Below are 17,600 nucleotides of genomic sequence, written 5' to 3'. Positions count from 1 at the left end.
ATTATTTCCTAAACCTGTCTAGCAGGAGAAGTCTGGCTGAGTGCATGTTATCCTTCTCAGCTTGTTTATTCATCCCTTTAGTAATTCTATAAGCACTCTGAAATAATACTGTTAAGAAATCCATGTGCTTTTCTACTAGGACAGACCAGTGAGAGGAGCGGAAAAACTCCATCAATTCACCATAAAGCTGCTGAATATAGGGAAGCTCTACAAATTTCTTCATTAATAATATCCTCACTTTTTTCCATTATATTCTATCCAGACCTTTATGATTTCAGAGAGTAAAAAAAAAGAAAACTAATTATCTTTTCAACACATTCCAACAGCTCTGCTGCCAAATCTAACCTATGCCTCAGTAAGAGTTTTTCTCTGGCAGGGAACACTGGTATGTTAGGGGCTCTAACCCCGGAGTTCTTTTTTTAAACATCGTGTTTTTTGCCGAGAGAACAACTTTCCCATTCTTACCATGAATATTTTTCTGAATAGAAGCTCATCACGATTCATTTAAACGGCAATAGCTTTTTTTTTTTTGCGTATCAACCGTTTCTCACACGATGATAAAGACAAACATCCAACTCCAACCCAACCACGTATCGGAACCTTTTCCCAAACCAAGCCTGCGCCTCTTGTGATTGGTCGTCTATCAAGCGTGAGGGAGTTTTTAGGCTACGAGATGTTTGCGTTTTGCGAGAAGACTGAGCAGGACACTCAAAACGTTGTTTTGCACGCTCACATCATCTGGAATATTGCCCACTCAGTGGAAAGGGCCGCCCCTTGTTCAAGAGACAGAGGAGGACAGCTAAATCAGCCACACTGTACGTCAGTGCTAAGCAGCTCCGATACTAACGAAGGCATCCTCGAAAATATGAAAAACAATACTGTCGATTACTCTGTGGGTTTCAGAGTGTTTGTTCAAGTAAAACATTTCAAAACAGTTGAATCCCATGTGTCTCTTTTACCAACAGTACATCCTTTCTTTCAGAGAAACCGCACAACGCCCTCAGTGTTCCCAAAACACTGGAAAGATTCGATTTTATTCATTTTCAAATCTTTCATGATTAATGTATCAATATTTTGTTGCATCCATTTCATACTGAACGTAAATGAATTTACGTGTGAACTGTAGTTTTGCAATATGAAGCACTTCACTTTGCTCTATAGGAATCGATTATTCTCCGTTCTGTAGGTAATACATTAATACGTGAGTAAAAAGGGGTGTAAAGACTGATTTTACCACATTAAAAGTTGCATTGGGATTGTCTTTGTCACGGTTTCGGAGAAGGCTCTGTTCATTAACAGTAATTAATGTTTAAAGAATATAAGTCGAAAGACTATAATTAACTGCAGCTGCAGGGCTCGCATTGTTTGCATTTTTAACGCTGTTGCAGTTTAACAGTTTACCTACTGGAATTTTGCTTTCGTTCTGACGCTTTCAGGTGGAAATTCTAGGTTAATAAAACAGTTTTAGAACAGAACCAGAATGAAGCCCAAAGGTAAATACTGAAAATGTCTTACATTTTCTTACATGTTCTTATTGTTGCTTCTTAACCAGACCAGTGGCACTAAATAGATGGCGAAAGTCATCCATGCTTTCTCATGACCATGGGGACTCCACACAGTGGATTATTATAATAGCGATGCAATATTCTGAGTTGTTTGTCTTTCACTCACATGTACTGTACCCAAAAAAGGAGAGAAGGGCTTAAAGAGCCTTTGTGCTGGAACTCTGAAGTGCTCGGAGAGTGGGAGAGCAGGAGGGGAGCAATTCTATAGAACAAATTAGACATTCAGAGCTGGCAGTGTTTGTGTTTTCACTCGGGCGAAAACAAAACAGGCCGAAGACCGTCAGGGGGATCTGGAAGCTGCATTCTTGCAGTGTTCCTGACTTTTGGTAGATCGGCGGAGCGCAGGAAACATGTTCTCATAGCCACAGCGGTGTTTCAACCTGTCTCCTACAGCAAGGCAGCACAGTAAGGCACCTGCCAGAGCCAGTGGACTTTCCAGAGCAGATCGAGAGCCGGAGTATAGCGATCCTGTAGATCGAAGCGCTCTTCCTTGTGATTTTCACTTGTAGCCTCGGGCTGATGTGTCACCATTGATTTAGCAGACATCCAGGGGCTTGTCTTTGTTAGTGCCTTTGAGGATGTTAAATACTCATATTCTTCCACATTCAAGACTGAAAAGCTTATAATCCTTTAGCCTGAATGAATAGGGCGTTGGTCTTGTCTGGACTGGTATAACACTATATTGGTATTATGTGCGAATTTCATGAGTTTTGATGAGTTGTATACGAGAATCTCTATCATTGATATAAATTAGGAAGAGCAGTGGATCCAGTTCAGACCCCTGTGGTACTCCACTAATTACATCACTCCATATTGAACATACTGTATACGCGCTACTACCTATCAATGACACCGTTCTTAATCCAAGCACATTCATTACCTCAAATGTCTGCCACCTGCAATTTAGGAAATAACCTTTTTATGAGCAGCTTTATCAAAGCCCCCTGATAGTCTAAATAGACCATAGCAAATGCCCTGTTTGCATTCTTACTGGCCTTGTTCAAATAATTTTAACAAGTTAGTTAAGCAAGACCTGGTTTTTCTAAACCCATGTTAATCTTCTAGTTCAGCTTTTCAATAACCTTGCATTTTATAAGAAGACTCATTCATCTGTCATCCCTTTCATAGCTGGGACTGCACTTTCCCAGTCTAGGTATTAGTATCTGCTGGAAGAGTTTTGTGAATGGTCTATTAATAAAATCTAGTTTCTTTATTGCCAATTGAGAGAGTGCCATGCCCTGGAGATATGTATCTCTATTGCTTCTAATAGCCATAACACCTCTGCCTTTACTGCTTAATATAGGAAATGCATTATCTATTGCAAAGCATTTATGATGATAGGTATCATCTCTCCTGCAGATTTGCAAAAAAAAAGAAATGAAGTATTTTGCCTCTGATTGTACAATTCGAATTACAGAGCAGAGCAAAACCCACGATGAATAATTCTGTAACAGCTTACTGTATACACTACAGTATTTCACTGCAGCAAGTACAACAGTCACACTGCTGTAGCTGTAGCAGTAACAGTACAGAAATGATCACACCTCATGTTTTAATGACCATGCCCAGAAGAGCCAGCTGCATCAAGGCAACATGTTTAGCAGGAGAGAAGCCCTGAAATCGTTTCTCGTCTGCATTGCGCGGGTTACCCCAGTTGAAGGCTGCGGGCTCCGAGTGTTTTGTCCCAGGGTGCCGTGAGGGGTGAAGAGCCCTGAGAACGGAGGCTGTGGGAGAGGCTATAACGAGGCTGAAGTCCCCTCCTGTGGAGAGTGAATGTCTTCCCCCCCGCGACAAGGGCTCTCCGCTGAAGGACTCGATTGGGGAATGAATAGGCGGCTGAATTGTCCCCGTTCTGCGAAGGGAGGGGGGCAAGGGGCTGGAGAGGGGGGAGCTCAGCTGTGGTAGTTTAGTGGGAAAGCACTTTCGCAATCAGCGCAGAGCAAGTGTGTGTGTGTGTGTGTGTGTGTGTGGGGGGGGGGGGGGGCATCTCTTTCAAACAGCCTTCAAGCACTGAAGGGCTTTCACACGCACCCCTACAATACATGCGCACATCTAGAGAGAGTATGTGTGATGTACAGTAGATACAGTACAGACATGCACAGAACCAATGCAAACCAAAGAATGTCTGAGTTTGCGTTGTTTTGGGGTAATAGTTCAGACAGAAGGCTGGCACATTTTGTGGCAAAACTAGAAAGAAGAAAAGAAATGCAAAGAATAATCAGGTCAGGTGCCATAATTCCTCTAGCAGGAGCTTTTCAGTCATTCATGCAGTCTTACTTCCCTTCATGAGCTCTGCCTGAAGGAAGGCCACGTACTGTATGTGCTTGTCAGAGACACGGTGGAGCGAGGAGACTCCTGGGGACTGCCATCCCCTCGGCCTGCAGGCTAGATCGCTACTCCTGAGGTCCCAGGCCAGGATGCCAATGAGCCCTGCAGTGCGTGAGACAGAGCTGCATCAGCTCTCCATCTGAGGCCTGAGCTCCGCTGACTGAGACCTCAAGGAAGCGCCCGCCAATCGCTCAGGTTCTGTGATGGCCTGAGTGTCAGCCAATCGCAAAGCCTCGTGCTCGTTCAGATACTGATGTCAGCAGAGGCTCAACATTCACATTCGTTTTTATTGGCAAACACTTGTCCTTTACAACGATGGTCCAAACTCATTGTATTGTAACAATGTAAGATTCTGAATATTTACGTGTAATTCACCCAACCATCCATCCATTTTGTAAAGGGTTGAACCAGTGCAGGGTCACAGGGGAACTGGAGCCTAACCCAGCAAGCAACAGGCTCAAGGCAGGATCCAACCTGGACGAGAAGCAGGACAGACAGACACAGACACGCTCACACCCCAGGAGCTAACTAACCTTCCGGTATTTCATTGGACTGTGGGAGGAAACTGGAGCACCCAGAAAAAGCCCACGGGACATGGGGACATGAGGAGAACATACAGACTCTATGCAGATAGCACCCCAGATTTGGAATTGAACCCAGCACCCCAGCTCTACGACCTGCACCCCTCTGTTACCTGTTATTAGTAATACAGTACTACTGTATTGCAATGCAGTATGGGCACAGTACTATTATAAAGCCATTTATACTTTAAAAGCAGTGGTTTTAGAAGTGGCATAATGTGCATTCGTTTGGAAAGTGCTGGCAATTAGTGAGATCATGGCTTCGGTAAGATGGGGCTGTGCACCCTGGTGCAACATTCAGGCATTTGTACATTTCTTGAAAATTCTTGAAAGTTTATGGTGAAGGTGAGGGTCAGGGGTCTGGTTCAAGCTTTGGTCATGATTATTCAACAGCCATATCACCCTGCAACTCACAACTGGTAACCCACTGAACCTAAGCAGGTGTGAACCTGGTCAGCACCTGTATGGGAGACCTCCTGGGAAAAACTAAGGTTGCTGCTGGAAGAAGAGGTGTTAGTTGGCCCAGTAGGGGGTGCTCACCCTGTGGTCCATGTGAGTCCTAATGCCCCAGTATAGTGACGGGGACACTATACTGTAAAAAGGTGCCATCCTTCGGCTGAGACGTAAAACTGAGGTCCTGACTCTCTGTGGTCATTAAAAATCCCAGGGCATTTCTTGAAAAGAGTAGGGGTGTAACATGGGTGTCCTAGCCAAAATTCCCATTGGCCTTTACCAATCATGGCCTCCTAATAATCCCCATCTTGAATTGGCTTCATTACTTTGCTCTCCTCCCCACTGATAGCTGGTGTGTGGTGAGCGTTCTGGCGCACTATGGCTACCGTTGCATCATCCAGGTGGGGCTGCACATTGGTGGTGGTGGAGGGGAGTCCCCATTACCTGTAAAGCACTTTGAGAGGAGTGTTCAGAAAAGTGCTATATAAGTGTAAGCAATGATTATTATTATAATGTTGTTTTGTTACTAACATCTGATAAATCTACAGTACAGGTTGATTTCTTTCACATTTTTCTAACTCTATAAATACTTAAGAAATATACTTAATTTACACAGCTTTTATAAATGCTATTTTCAACCCCTACCTTAAATATCTGTCAGTTTTCATGAGAACTAAGAACAGCTGTGGTACTTTCTTCATTATTTTTCTGAGTGTACATGAGGCTTTTTGACTAATGCTCTTTTATGTATGACCAACAAGATCATGAAAGGAAGTTTTTTAACACTAAAAACACAAATGTAGTTAGGAGCAGTGATTATTACTCTAGATTAGTAATTTGAAGATTGTGGGGTCACATTTCAAGTGGGGCACAACTGTTTCATCTTTGAGCAAGGAACATCCCGGACACTGTTTCAGCAAAATGCCTAGCTGTATAGATGGACATAGATATGAGTTACGTCTAATAAATTCAAAATATTGGCAGCCAAATAGATTAAATATATAAATTAAAATAATATCACTCCATTGGCTGTTTTCATAGTGAAGGAAGAAATATTGCCTCTTAACCCAGGGTCATCACCGTAGGAGCCACAACGGATTTTCTCGAGAAATTCCTGAGAAGTTTCGAACGTATCTAACATATCATAACTTCCTCGCTTCTCCAACAGCAGAGGGCGCCATTGTGCTCTGACCGTAAACCGGTGTTCCACCTTCTCTCATAGCTCCATCAAAACTGACTGACGCACCTGTTTCTGAACGGTATATGACTTTTTGCGATTTAAATAATCTTTATCTCATTCTTTCCACGTCCTGAACACACTGAGTGAGGCGTTGTACTGTCATGGGTCGTCGTGTAGAAGAAGAAAAGTGGATTTAACCTCTGAGGTCTCTAAAAGCTCCAAGGCACCGGTGGTTTCTGTGAGACAGTGAGTTACATACGGCTGTTGACACAGCCTATGCAGGACTCGATGAGTATTGTCACTTTTTGTTTTCCTACACTTAAAGGGCTTATATACACCTTATATCAAACCCCTTTACTTTCTTAACAAGAATGACAAATTATTTAATCTGATTTTGCGTTTTGGATGGCAGTTTTAAATGATCTCTAAATGTAAAGATGTCATTTTTTGACACCCTAGAAGATGTTTAGCCTCTCCCACTCTCCTTGCTCCTGGAACAGGTAGTTTAACGTAGCCAAAAAATCTACCAGCATTTCCTTTGGAGGTGGAAGAAAACGAGACAGAAGACTCCCTCAATCATTGTTGAACCCGGATAAAGCTGAGGCAACAGCAGTAACTGACAATGGCCATGACCCTTCCCTCCATCTTCCCAATGTTTACTGTACGGTGTCCTAAATAAAGTTGGAACTTCGAAGAAAAGGTATTTTGCTTACTCACTCCCAGCAGATTTGTTTTGGTAAAATTACTAATGACGTATCGGCTACCTTGTTTTAAGACTGAGCGTTTGGGCTCTTCTTTGCACAATCTGAAGATTTTGTCCGATGCTTCAGCAGCAGTGATTGAGCGCACGTCTCAATACTGTCAACTGCCGTACATTTCTGTGGCAAACTGCTGCGAAGGGCGCTATAGCAAATCAATATTGATTAATTGATCGATCGATCGAAAAGGTATTGAGGTTTGGGTGAAATTGTAATGCTTTGTGCTGTTTGCAGGGGGTGGCAGCTTTCCAGAGCTGTTTAACCTGAAGTGAAGCAATGCGAGAGAAACATCTGATGATCGAGGCCGGTGTCGTGGGAGCAGAAAGCAGACAGCGCCACTAACACGCTGGGTTACGTCATCTTCCTCCTTACTAAACCCCGGCCTCCGAGTCATGACTTAGTGCTGTCCACTCTGCACCGCATTGCTCTCTGGGTGAAGCTGACATTTTTACTCCAATTTAATGAATAAAGCTTATCCACGCGGCTCTCCGACCTGCTGCCCAATTCCCTGAACTAAATGCGCAGATCCCGCTTTTCCACTGCTCATTCCTGCTTTGCTTACTCCCTTACTATACTTCAAGTTTAAATAACAAAGCCCTTCAACGTCTGAAGATGCGCGGCGATTCTCTCCTGCTTTCGATCTACCGCGGAGGCCATAGTGAATAAAACGTAATAAAAAACATGTTTTTGTCATCAAGAGTGCGCGCAGGACGAGTTGCACAAATTCAATTCCATGCTTCCGATTGGTTGACAACGATATATTCCAAGTGACGTCATGCGGTCGGCTGTGCTACTGCTAACTGCCAACAGCCATGTCATCCTGCAGCTCAGTTCTGGCAACCCACTGAAGCTCGCAGGTGTGAGCCTGGTCAGAACCTGGATGGAAGCCATCCTGGGAAAAACTAAGGTTGCTACTGGAAGAGGTGTTAGTGGAGGCCAGCAGGGGGCACTCATCCTGTGGTCTATGTGGGTCCTAATGCCCCAGTATAGTGACGGGGACACTATACTGTAAAAAGGTGCCATCCTTTGGATGAGATGTAAAACCGAGGTCCTGTCTGTGGTCATTAAAAAACCCAGAGTGTTTCTCGAAAAGAGTAGGGGTGTTACCCCGGTGTCCTGGCCAAATTTCCCATTGGCCTTTACCAATCATGGCCTCCTAATAATCCCCATATATGAATTGGCTTCGTTACTCTGCTCTCCTTCCCACTGAGGGGTGTCCTGGTGCACTATGGCTGCTGTCGCATCATCCAGGTTGGTGGTGGTGGAGGGGAGTCCCCATTACCTGTAAAGCGCTTTGAATGGAGTGTCCAGAAAAGCACTATATAAGTGTAAGTTATTATTAAACTGGGGTCCCAACACATTGTCGGCCTATCGGCCAGTGTTGTGGAATGGTTTCATCTAAAAAGATTGTTTCGTAAGTAACTTGACTTCAAGACCTCACGCACACTGCGTTGAGAATTGTTTATTAAATTTCTCGTGATATTCTGGACGCTTGGAAATAAGCATTTTTTGTAGCTATGGACTTGGTGGCTTTTGAGTGCTTCTGTGGTTAGATTTAACACTCTATTGGACCATTTCCATCATTTGTCTTGTTGCACAGTCCTGAAGAGAGCCGGAGAAGGTTTTTGCAGGAAAATGTTTGCTTTTTGCACAGGAAAGCCAGGACCGATGTGGCAGAACTGAAACCTCAGATGGAGGCTGGTGCAGCATGTTGAAACAGTGCACTCCTGTAGCTCTGTAGCCCAGCGCATTTATCCGCTAAGTCCTATGTGAGGCCTATAGGGCAGCACTCTCTTAGCTGAATCAATGGTAGTCCTGGTCACCGATCAGGAAGTACAGTAGCACAGCTCAGAAGACCCCCACACATTCCACCCTGTTCCCATGGGAGTGTGCGCCTTTGATAATGTGTCTTCCTACGTCACAAGAGGAAAAACCATGTACTCCAAGCTTAAGGTAAAAATCATTCATCTCTCGAACCAAAGTCTGCCTTAAAATTAAGAGTACTGTATTGACTCTAAATCTGTATTCACAACATATATGGTCACTTGCATTGTTAAGTGCCTTGGGGCAACCTTGTTGTGAAAGGCGCTATATAAAAATAAATTGAATTGATTTGAATTGAATAAACTGTGGACACAGATTCCCTCTTAATTTGCTGGCACTGCTTTGAATGAACTTTTTATGGAAACATTACATTATACTTAAATTCTCACTTCACAATATGCTTCTGTTCTCTGGTCACTCTTATATTTATATGTTCGTAAAGGGGAAGAAAGGACTGGGTCATCAGACAGGTGTTCCTGTCATTTCTCCCCCTCATGCTCTCCTCATGACCCTCGACACTACCCCTCTGTTACCTCATGGAACCTCAAGGACTGTGCAGAAGTTAGTGGAGCTGAGGAGTTGATGGCCAGTGCTCACCTGAACATCGGTATTAATGTATTAACTAGTGTCCAGCTAAAATTCAGTAGATGTACAGTGTGGGAAGACACACAGTATTCCTGGATATTATAATAATATTTTTCTGGACGCTCCACAAAAAAAGTGCTTTACAGGTAATGGGGACTCCCCTCCACCAGCAATATGCAGCCCCACCTGGATGATGCAACATTAGCCACAGTGCACCAGTGTGCTCACCACACACCAGCTACATTACAATATATGGGTTTATTCCATGCTGAAAAGAAAAGAAAGGAAACAATGTTTCAGCTGTGAAGCCTTTTTCAGGTACAGGTATGTCAAGAAGCCTTCTTCAGACCCACACAAACAGCAGGATGAGAGCTCCCTACTGGTCCCACTAACACCTCTTCCAGCAGCAACCTTAGTTTTTCCCAGGAGGTCTCCATTCCAGGTACTGACCGGGCTCACACCTTCTGAGCCCCAGAGGGTTGCCAGTTGTGAGTTGCAGGGTGATATAGCTGCAAGGCTATTACAAATATCAATGAGGATTGTGATTCTCATTTAAGGTTTTGCTTTAATCAGGCATCTGCTTGCCTTTAAATGTATTGGTGACTCTTCAATGGGCTGGTTGTGAGGATTAATATCTGCTCTCAATTAATTTATGTCCAAATTCCTCTACCATCCAAGTCAGCTGTGCTCACATCTTCTGTCGAATGTCCTACCCTTCTCCAAATGAAAGACTTGCTTTGTTTCTGAAGCCTAGAACACTTTGTCAAAGCAATGACATATGTTTACCTGGGGTATATTTACAGTGCAAAGCTGGGCTCTCACACAGAAGTGAGATAGCTGTCATTAAGGCTTGATTAGCGAGGCACAGCTTTATTTATTTTTCTGCTCTACACAAAAAGCTGTATCTCGGGTTTGTGCAAGTAGGGCTATAGTGATTAAGGTTTAAGTGGTTTTCCACCCTGAACTGAAAACAGCAATGTCCCTCTGCATCAGTTTCCAGCCACCGATGGGGCAACGAATTAGGGCCATTGGCGGCTTCATCGCAATTAGACAACAACTGAAACACAGTGGACCCAGTACAGTGTGTACACTCCACGGGAGCTGGATGCCTTTTTAGCGAGCGGCTGCGCACGCTGGAACAGTAGGCCTGTCTGGGGGAACAATATATAAAAAAAAAATTCTCTTTTTCTATCTTTAGTGATGCTGCAAAACGAAACAAGTTTTCAAACAACGCAGGTGTAAACTGTTTTTGTGCAAGGGCTGGGCCCTTTTACCTGATCGAGCAAAATATGTGCTTCTCCGTTTCTTCGTCCCTCACTCCACACAACTTTTAGCGCATTCCAGACATAGCGTCATATGAAAAATGAAATTTTCCCCGCCCCCCAAAACCCCAACTTAGGTATATTTTAACTTCCTACAGTACCATTCATCCTGGAAGTCAGTTTTGCATTCCTAATGAAACTGAACTGACAAAGCGTGAAAGCGATTTGAAAGAAAATGGGGAGAAAACAAGCCAGCCTTTTTTCCGTGCCCAGTAAACTCATTATTCCAGAAGCCGTCTGTTTCGCTGGACTTTTTTTTTCCCAGAGTCTAGCTGGCAGCTCCTCCCTCTTCTGTGAGTGAGGATTGCGAGCGTCCTTCTCTCTCCCTCAGAGCGCCCGCAGCCTCTCCTCTTCGCCACACTCTCTCTCGCTGGCTCTCTCCGCTTTGCTCGGCTCTCTCAGTTCCCTGCCGCTGCCCTCCCTTCTCTCCGCTAACCACCCCCAGCTACCAGCAGCAAAGCCCCGTCATTTCCAACAGGTCAGTAAGCTGCCGCAGGTCTCTTTCTGTTTCGCGGGTGGGATTTCCACTCACGCCGCAACGCGTTCTGTTCGGATGGTCTGTACGCGAAACGCCAAGTTTAGATGTGCGGGACGGTCCGGTGAGCAGGCACGCTGTCTTGCTTTAGCGGGTGAGCTACGGAAGATCCTCAGTTGTCAACTTTGTTCCTAACTCGTCCGAGGACCGGGTTCTTGGAGTGGAGGCTCGCAGGATCTGGGAAGGCGCACTGCCTGGTGTACAATTAAGCACAGACATCAGCTGATATCTGTGGAAGAACTGTCGTAATTTGTGTGTTTGTGCTGCTGTTATGTGGCTGTCTTTTACAACTAAAGCTGCTGGTTACCCTGATATTCTTGCCAACGTCTAAATGCAGTCAACTTCGGTTTTCAGGTGTCCTTTTCGTTTTTTTCCCCTTTGTGTTACATTGTTTAATTGACAAAGTAGACGGACCTGTGTTGGATCATTGAGGTTGAACTCACTTGTACGCTGTGTATAGTGAACAGGAACTCAAGCGCACGTCTGTGCGAGAGGCCTTTTGACCTATCCGGCTTTTCCCAGGATACTGTCTTTTCTGGGCTGGATCACCCCCAGTCCGGAATCCAGAGGCCGGACCGGCTCCCAAGTTTTCCCGCAGTCCTGACCTGAGTCTTTCTCTCTCTCCAGCAGCGCGTTCCTGCGGGGCAGACCGGGGCACCTGGCGTTGGGCAGTGGATTGTAAGGGTCGGTTTCTGCGGGAAAGGCAGGGTCCCGTCACGGCGCACCGATGACTCAGAGCAACGGAGAGAACCCCCGCTCCCGGAGCCGGATGGAGCAGCTCCAGGAAGGCATCCGGATGCGGTCCCTCAAGGCCAAGAAAAAAGTGGAGAACATCACCCAGGACGACGTGAAGAGCTTTTTGAGACGGAACGCCTTCGTCCTCTTCACCGTCGCCGCCGTCGTGATCGGTTAGTGGCCCTTCCTCGCTCGGTTCGACCCCCTCCCCCCCCCGCCCCCGTCCTGAGCCCGCTCCCAGCCCGGGGTCGCTGTCCCCCAGCCCACCTGAAGGGTGGCGGACCGAGGCCCCTCTCCGTCCCCGACTCCGAAACCAAAAGGGCTGAGGATCCTTTCTGGGTGGAGGTGCCCCCCGAGATTCTCAGTGGCCAGGGAAGAGGAGACGGGGAGCAGTTGACCGGCTGAGTGGGGTCCTAACAGGGCTGCCCACAAAATTGTTTTGGTTTTCTTGCTCCCTTTTCCCGTAGGTGCGCACTTCAAGATAGGGGCCGTGTTTTTTTTATCAATTCCTACAATTCCACTCAAAAGTCGCTTGATTCCAAAACCAAGCATTTTCACTGTCGCCGGTAGTTTGAGAAGCTCTGGTCTGTCATCAGAGGGAAGCAAGTACTGAGTCTTTGTGGGTTTTTTTCCCCAGTCAAGCCTGGGAATTTGGAATTCTGCTTTCAAATCCCTAGAAAGGGTAGGCGCAGGACAGACTTTGCCCTGAGCGCTTGCTGATACAGACAAAGAAAATTTAGGGTACACACAGTAGTCCTAAATACCCCTGGGTTGTGCTTGGGTTCGGTTCAGATTAGATGATGCCTCCTGATTGTCTGCAGTCGGGTTGATTCTGTAACTGAACAGGTTGGTCTTGTTGAAGAGCAGTGTGGATTTGATATGGCTCTGAACGCTTCTTGGTGATAGATTTAATTACTGCAGTACTGGCACAACCTCGTTTAATTCGTACACCACCCAACCTGAATGAGCAGTTTGGAAACTTAACGACATGAGAAATAAAAGTTGAAGAGGAGTTACTAGCTTTTCTGAAAAAAATCTTGAACTTCAGGCACACATGGATTCCTATCTTCGAGGTTGTTTTTAAATCGCGGTCTACAATAAAACTGGCAAGATCTCTGTCAAAGCTGCAGAAATGTGCAGAGACCCTGTGAACCTGCCTGAGCTGTCAGAGATTCAGCACAGTTAGGACTACATATAACAGACAGTCAGACCGAAGAGACTGGAGGATAAAGAAACCATGGGTATTTACACCTATTACAGCTCATTTCATTCTCTTTAGAGTTAGGAAAACACAAGAAACCACGGTTGCCAATTTGCAGACATAAAAAAAATGAGTAATTGTTGTTGAACAATTCAGTCTTAAATTATAAGCACCTCTAAATAAGAGAAATATACATCATGGTGTTAAGGAGTGCTCCTTAAAGCCTTCTGCTGCAATCTCATGCAAACTGGATAATGAATGCACGGGTGTACAGTAGTAGTTAAGGTGAACTGAGGCAGCATGTACAGACTTTTTGAATGCGTTGTCCCAAAGGAATGTCTTCTTAGGTGTGTTGTTATCATGCAAAGGAACAAGTAATAGGTTTATTCCATGCTGAAAAAAAGAAGAAAGAGAACACAAAAGTATTGTGTTGTTGTTATCATGTTTCCTGATGCATTTCTCACGACTCAACAGAACAGCTAGAAAACACTTAAGTAAATATGGTTGATTTACCTTATGTCCAATAAGAAACCATACCTAGGGCGCTGTTAGTCCTTTTTTTAATTATAGAAATATCTGTGCAACTAAGTGCTTTAGCTTTTTGTTTTGTCAGAAAAAGAAAAGTGAATGTGCAGCCTTTCAGAGAAAACTAAAAGGCACCGACATCACTTCAAGATTTATTCAGCAACCATGCAATTGGCCTATATATAATATTAAAATATACGTGCGTATTTCTTAATCCTATGGTGCTCTCTTCTGTGGATGTCAAAACAATATATGAGCTTTATCACGTGATTCAAGTAGGTTTAACAATGCAATCCAGCCACTAAAAGACATTTTCCTGTGACACTATGTGGCCTCAAAAGACTCTCCAACTCCTCTCGCTGCCCCTCGGCGACATTGACCATAAACGACGCTTTCTCCGTTGACGTTTCTCCGAAGGTCCTGGCTGACCTGCGGGACGGGTCTCGCTGGGTTAGGAACCTCTGTGCACTTTTCAGCGCCGGGTTCAACCGCGCGGCTTCTGCGCAGCCACATTCCTAGGGTCTCGCGCAGGGCCGCATCGCCTTCCGCTCCATCGCAGAACGGGACACAGAGGCTCTTTTGTGCCGCCTCCCTGCGCGGGCGAGCACGTGGGATTTATTTTAATAATCGGAACCAGCGGCCAGTTCCGTGCGCTGCTGCGCTTCCCCTGCTTTGAAAATCTCCAGCAAGTGTACGTTTTAGCTGAGCGCGGCTTTCGCTGTCCGTGCGCCATGCACTTTCCTCTGCAGGGAAAGCCCTGCGTGTTTGTGGGACTTGCCCAAACTGCCTCAGTCACACCACATTGTTTGAAACCCGCCTTTTTAATTATCCTTTAAACGCAAATATATCACTACATATTAGAGATAAAAGAATTATTAATTGTCCTCTTGAGTTTGAGTTTTTATTAACTATAACGATGTCTCTGACTCTGTCCTTGAGATTATTGTACACTACATCGACTGTACATCCAGTCGAAAAGAATGTTTGTCTGGAATTCTCATTTATCTGCTGCTGAAAAGAAACAGAAACCATAAAAAAAAATCGCAGTAGGTCAAATTGTTGGACTGCAGGACTGACATTTTTTAACGTTTTTTTTCAAACTTTTATTGAACATCAAATAATACAAAAAACGGAGAAAAGGTATCCAAAAAAGATCAGTACACAAAAAAGACAAAACACCCTACCAGAGGTAATTACAAATCAGAACAGAGTAAGTTAAAAACTTTTATTTTAGTTTGGTTGTTTTTCCTTGTTATGTCGCAGGTTTTTAATGGAGTTTAAGTATTATTTCATTTGCATCTCTTAAGCATTAGACTATTTTGGTTTGTGAATGCGACATCTGACCAGTTTTAATAACAAATGTAAATGTATCTGGCAAAATATAACATAATATCAAACCCCTTAAATCTAAAAGTCACATTTCATTGTTTAAAGATAAAGTTTTGCAAGGCTATTCAAAACACCTTTGTTTATATCAAGGTTACATAAAAGTCAGAGCTTCGTATTATGTCTTATAGAACATTAATAAATTATCTTTATTATATTTGAATCTAGAAAGTGTTAGTTTAACAGGGAAAAAACTATGAGCAATTTTAAATGTTATTTCTTTAACCTTGTTTGTAAGACAGTATCTGGCAGGAGCTGTCCCGACTAATTTCCAGTTAATATTTTCAAACATTGCATTCCAGACGGATAGAGGGAGAAATGAAGCACGGTTTACCCAGATTCCTTATGTGGTTATCATTGCACTTTTTTTTTTTCATTTCCACAACATCCAACAGCAGATTAGCTGTAAAATCCGGAAGGTCAATACTGACGAAGTTAAAATTACCTCTGAAAAAAATATTATTTTAAAGTGCCTTTAAAAGTCTCGCAGAACTTTACATGAAAAACAGAAGAAACGTGGCATCAGAAATGTAGTAGAAGCAGACAGACATCAAATACATAAGAGCCTTTCGTGAAGAAGCAAAAGGCATCTACCGTTGTTTCGTCGTGTTGTGTAGAGTTCTAGAAGACATTAATTCAGACAAAATATTTTAAAAAGAACGATGTGTTCCCACCTACGCCCTGTCCCGAACACATAACGCTGTATTTTTTTCCTTTACAGTCTGCGTGAACTTGTCTGCTTGGCTCCTCTAACAATCCCAGGTGTTAAACCGATGCAGTGGAGGCGCCATCTAGTGATGTTTGATAGGGAGTGATATCCTCAAAAGGATTTGTCAAAAATCAGAATTTATCGACTATATCGTATGTATTCATACTTCGGATGACACCATAAAAAACAATTTTCTTCCCAAACTCGCTCTACCCATAAGCACCCGCGAGTCCACGCATGAGCGTGTCGTCATTGCTAGTTCTGAGGCTGGGGCTCTTCTGAAGCTCCCGCGGGGATATATCGTGTAGTCATCCTGGTACCACCTCATAAATTAACCTGAACGTGTATAAGAAACGTCACAACAAAAGCAACATAAAAAAAGTTTTTCGACGTGGCGAAGATGAAGGGGGACTTTTTTTTTCTTTCGTTTTGCATTACGAGCAGGTGCTGCTTTCACCTGGATAATCTTAGAAAATGTCCACTGCACAGCGTCTGTCTTCCTTTAGAAGCTGCGCGATCAGACGAGCACCAGAATGTTTTCTTCTTCACTCTTAATTAGCAAATTGGAGAGAATCCAGCAGTGTGTTTTGTCAGAAGACGAGGCACAGCCGTAGAGGAGTTGGTAGGACTCCAGGCCGCGAGCTGTGAGGGTGTGAGCACTGCTGCCGTGTTCTGGAGAAAGGCACGTCCCCAGGGCTGCTCCAGGGAAAGGCCCAGCTGTGGAAATGGCGCCTCTCTGCTTTGAAAGGGGCGAAGGTTAGCGAGGGGTGTCTGTGGGAAGAGAGTCACTGAGGGCGTGTGTCCTGGCTGTTGCAGGTATCATGCTGGGCTTCGCCCTGAGGCCGTACAAGATGTCGTACCGCGAGATGAAGTACTTCTCCTTCCCCGGGGAGCTGCTCATGCGCATGCTGCAGATGCTGGTCCTTCCGCTGCTGGTGTCCAGTCTCATCACAGGTAAGAGGCCGCCCCGAGCTTCCCTCCACCTCCTCCTACAGCCGCCTTCGAAACTCCCCGAGGCGAGAGGGGCAGCGTGGCGTTTATCGAGTCGCCGTCGTTTGGAGCCTCCCTCTTTGCAAGCCCCAGAGACGACCTGTCTCCGGCCCCTCCCCTCCAAGGCAAAACATGAAAAGGTCTCAGGGAGATCCACACGTGTTGCTGGAAAGAGAGAAAAAATCTTCCAATCTTCCCACCCTGGCAAGTTAACCTCCCGCGAGGAAATCAGCGTTTTTGACTTGGGGTTTATGGGTAAAGAGGCCCAGGGTCTGCGGCTGGGATCACCATGGCGATGGTTTCCTGGTAACAGAACACCCTCCATGTCAGGAGTACAGTGGGCCTCCCAGGCGCAAGGACATTTTACATGCAAACATTCAACCCCAGTCCAATGGCCCCAAATGAATCTTGCAATAATTCCAGTATGAGGCGTTTTTAAAGGAAAACGAAACCATTACACCATCTCTACAAATGTGACACCCTCCCAGGGATTCCAGATAGTTTGCGCTTCTGGGCTTTCATGTTTTCTCCCAGCCTGCTTCTCGACTGCCTGTTGGTGCACGTTTTTAAACAAGCCAAGGCTCCCCCTGCCAGTGACCTCCTAGAGAAAATGGAGCTCTTTGCTTTTCGTCTCATAATTGCACATAGCTCCCATTTCGATTTTCTTGACTGTGGTGTATGTCCAGTAAATCGACAGTCTTTCTTCTTTGAACTAGGGCTATAAAAAGTGTTTATTTTTCTGAATTGGAGAATGCAATCTGAAACACAGCTTTTTTTGTGCAGTCTCTTTGCTTTAGAACTCACCGCCAGTAGTGTTCATTTTAAGGCGGTTAAATAATAGATAAAGGCTTCTTTTGTACCACAGCACATTGTATCTCCTTAGACTTCCACAAGAAATGGCCTAAGGTATTAACAACCGATAC

The 17,600-nt window shown here is 44.7% G+C and overlaps 1 protein-coding gene across 2 annotated transcripts in view; it reads left to right on the top strand.

The window, feature by feature from the left end:
* Nucleotides 1-10,843: 10,843 nt before the first annotated feature.
* slc1a3a (solute carrier family 1 member 3a) overlaps nucleotides 10,844-17,600 on the top strand; it is a 34,309-nt gene continuing 27,552 nt past the window's right edge. Inside the window, exons 1-3 of one of the 2 annotated variants that reach the window (XM_088911735.1) lie at nucleotides 10,844-11,074; nucleotides 11,762-12,039; nucleotides 16,504-16,641. In XM_088911735.1, the coding sequence (XP_088767861.1) occupies nucleotides 11,859-12,039; nucleotides 16,504-16,641 (319 nt within the window). In that variant the 5' untranslated portion in view covers nucleotides 10,844-11,074; nucleotides 11,762-11,858. Of the gene's footprint in view, nucleotides 11,075-11,758; nucleotides 12,040-16,503; nucleotides 16,642-17,600 lie in introns of both variants that reach the window. The other variant, XM_088911734.1, reaches the window with a different exon arrangement.

This window comes from Atractosteus spatula, chromosome 3 (assembly GCF_055471065.1).
Source record: "Atractosteus spatula isolate fAtrSpa1 chromosome 3, fAtrSpa1.hap1, whole genome shotgun sequence".
Classification (NCBI taxonomy): Eukaryota; Metazoa; Chordata; class Actinopteri; order Semionotiformes; family Lepisosteidae; genus Atractosteus; species Atractosteus spatula.
This window is presented reverse-complemented; position numbering and strand designations above follow the sequence as displayed.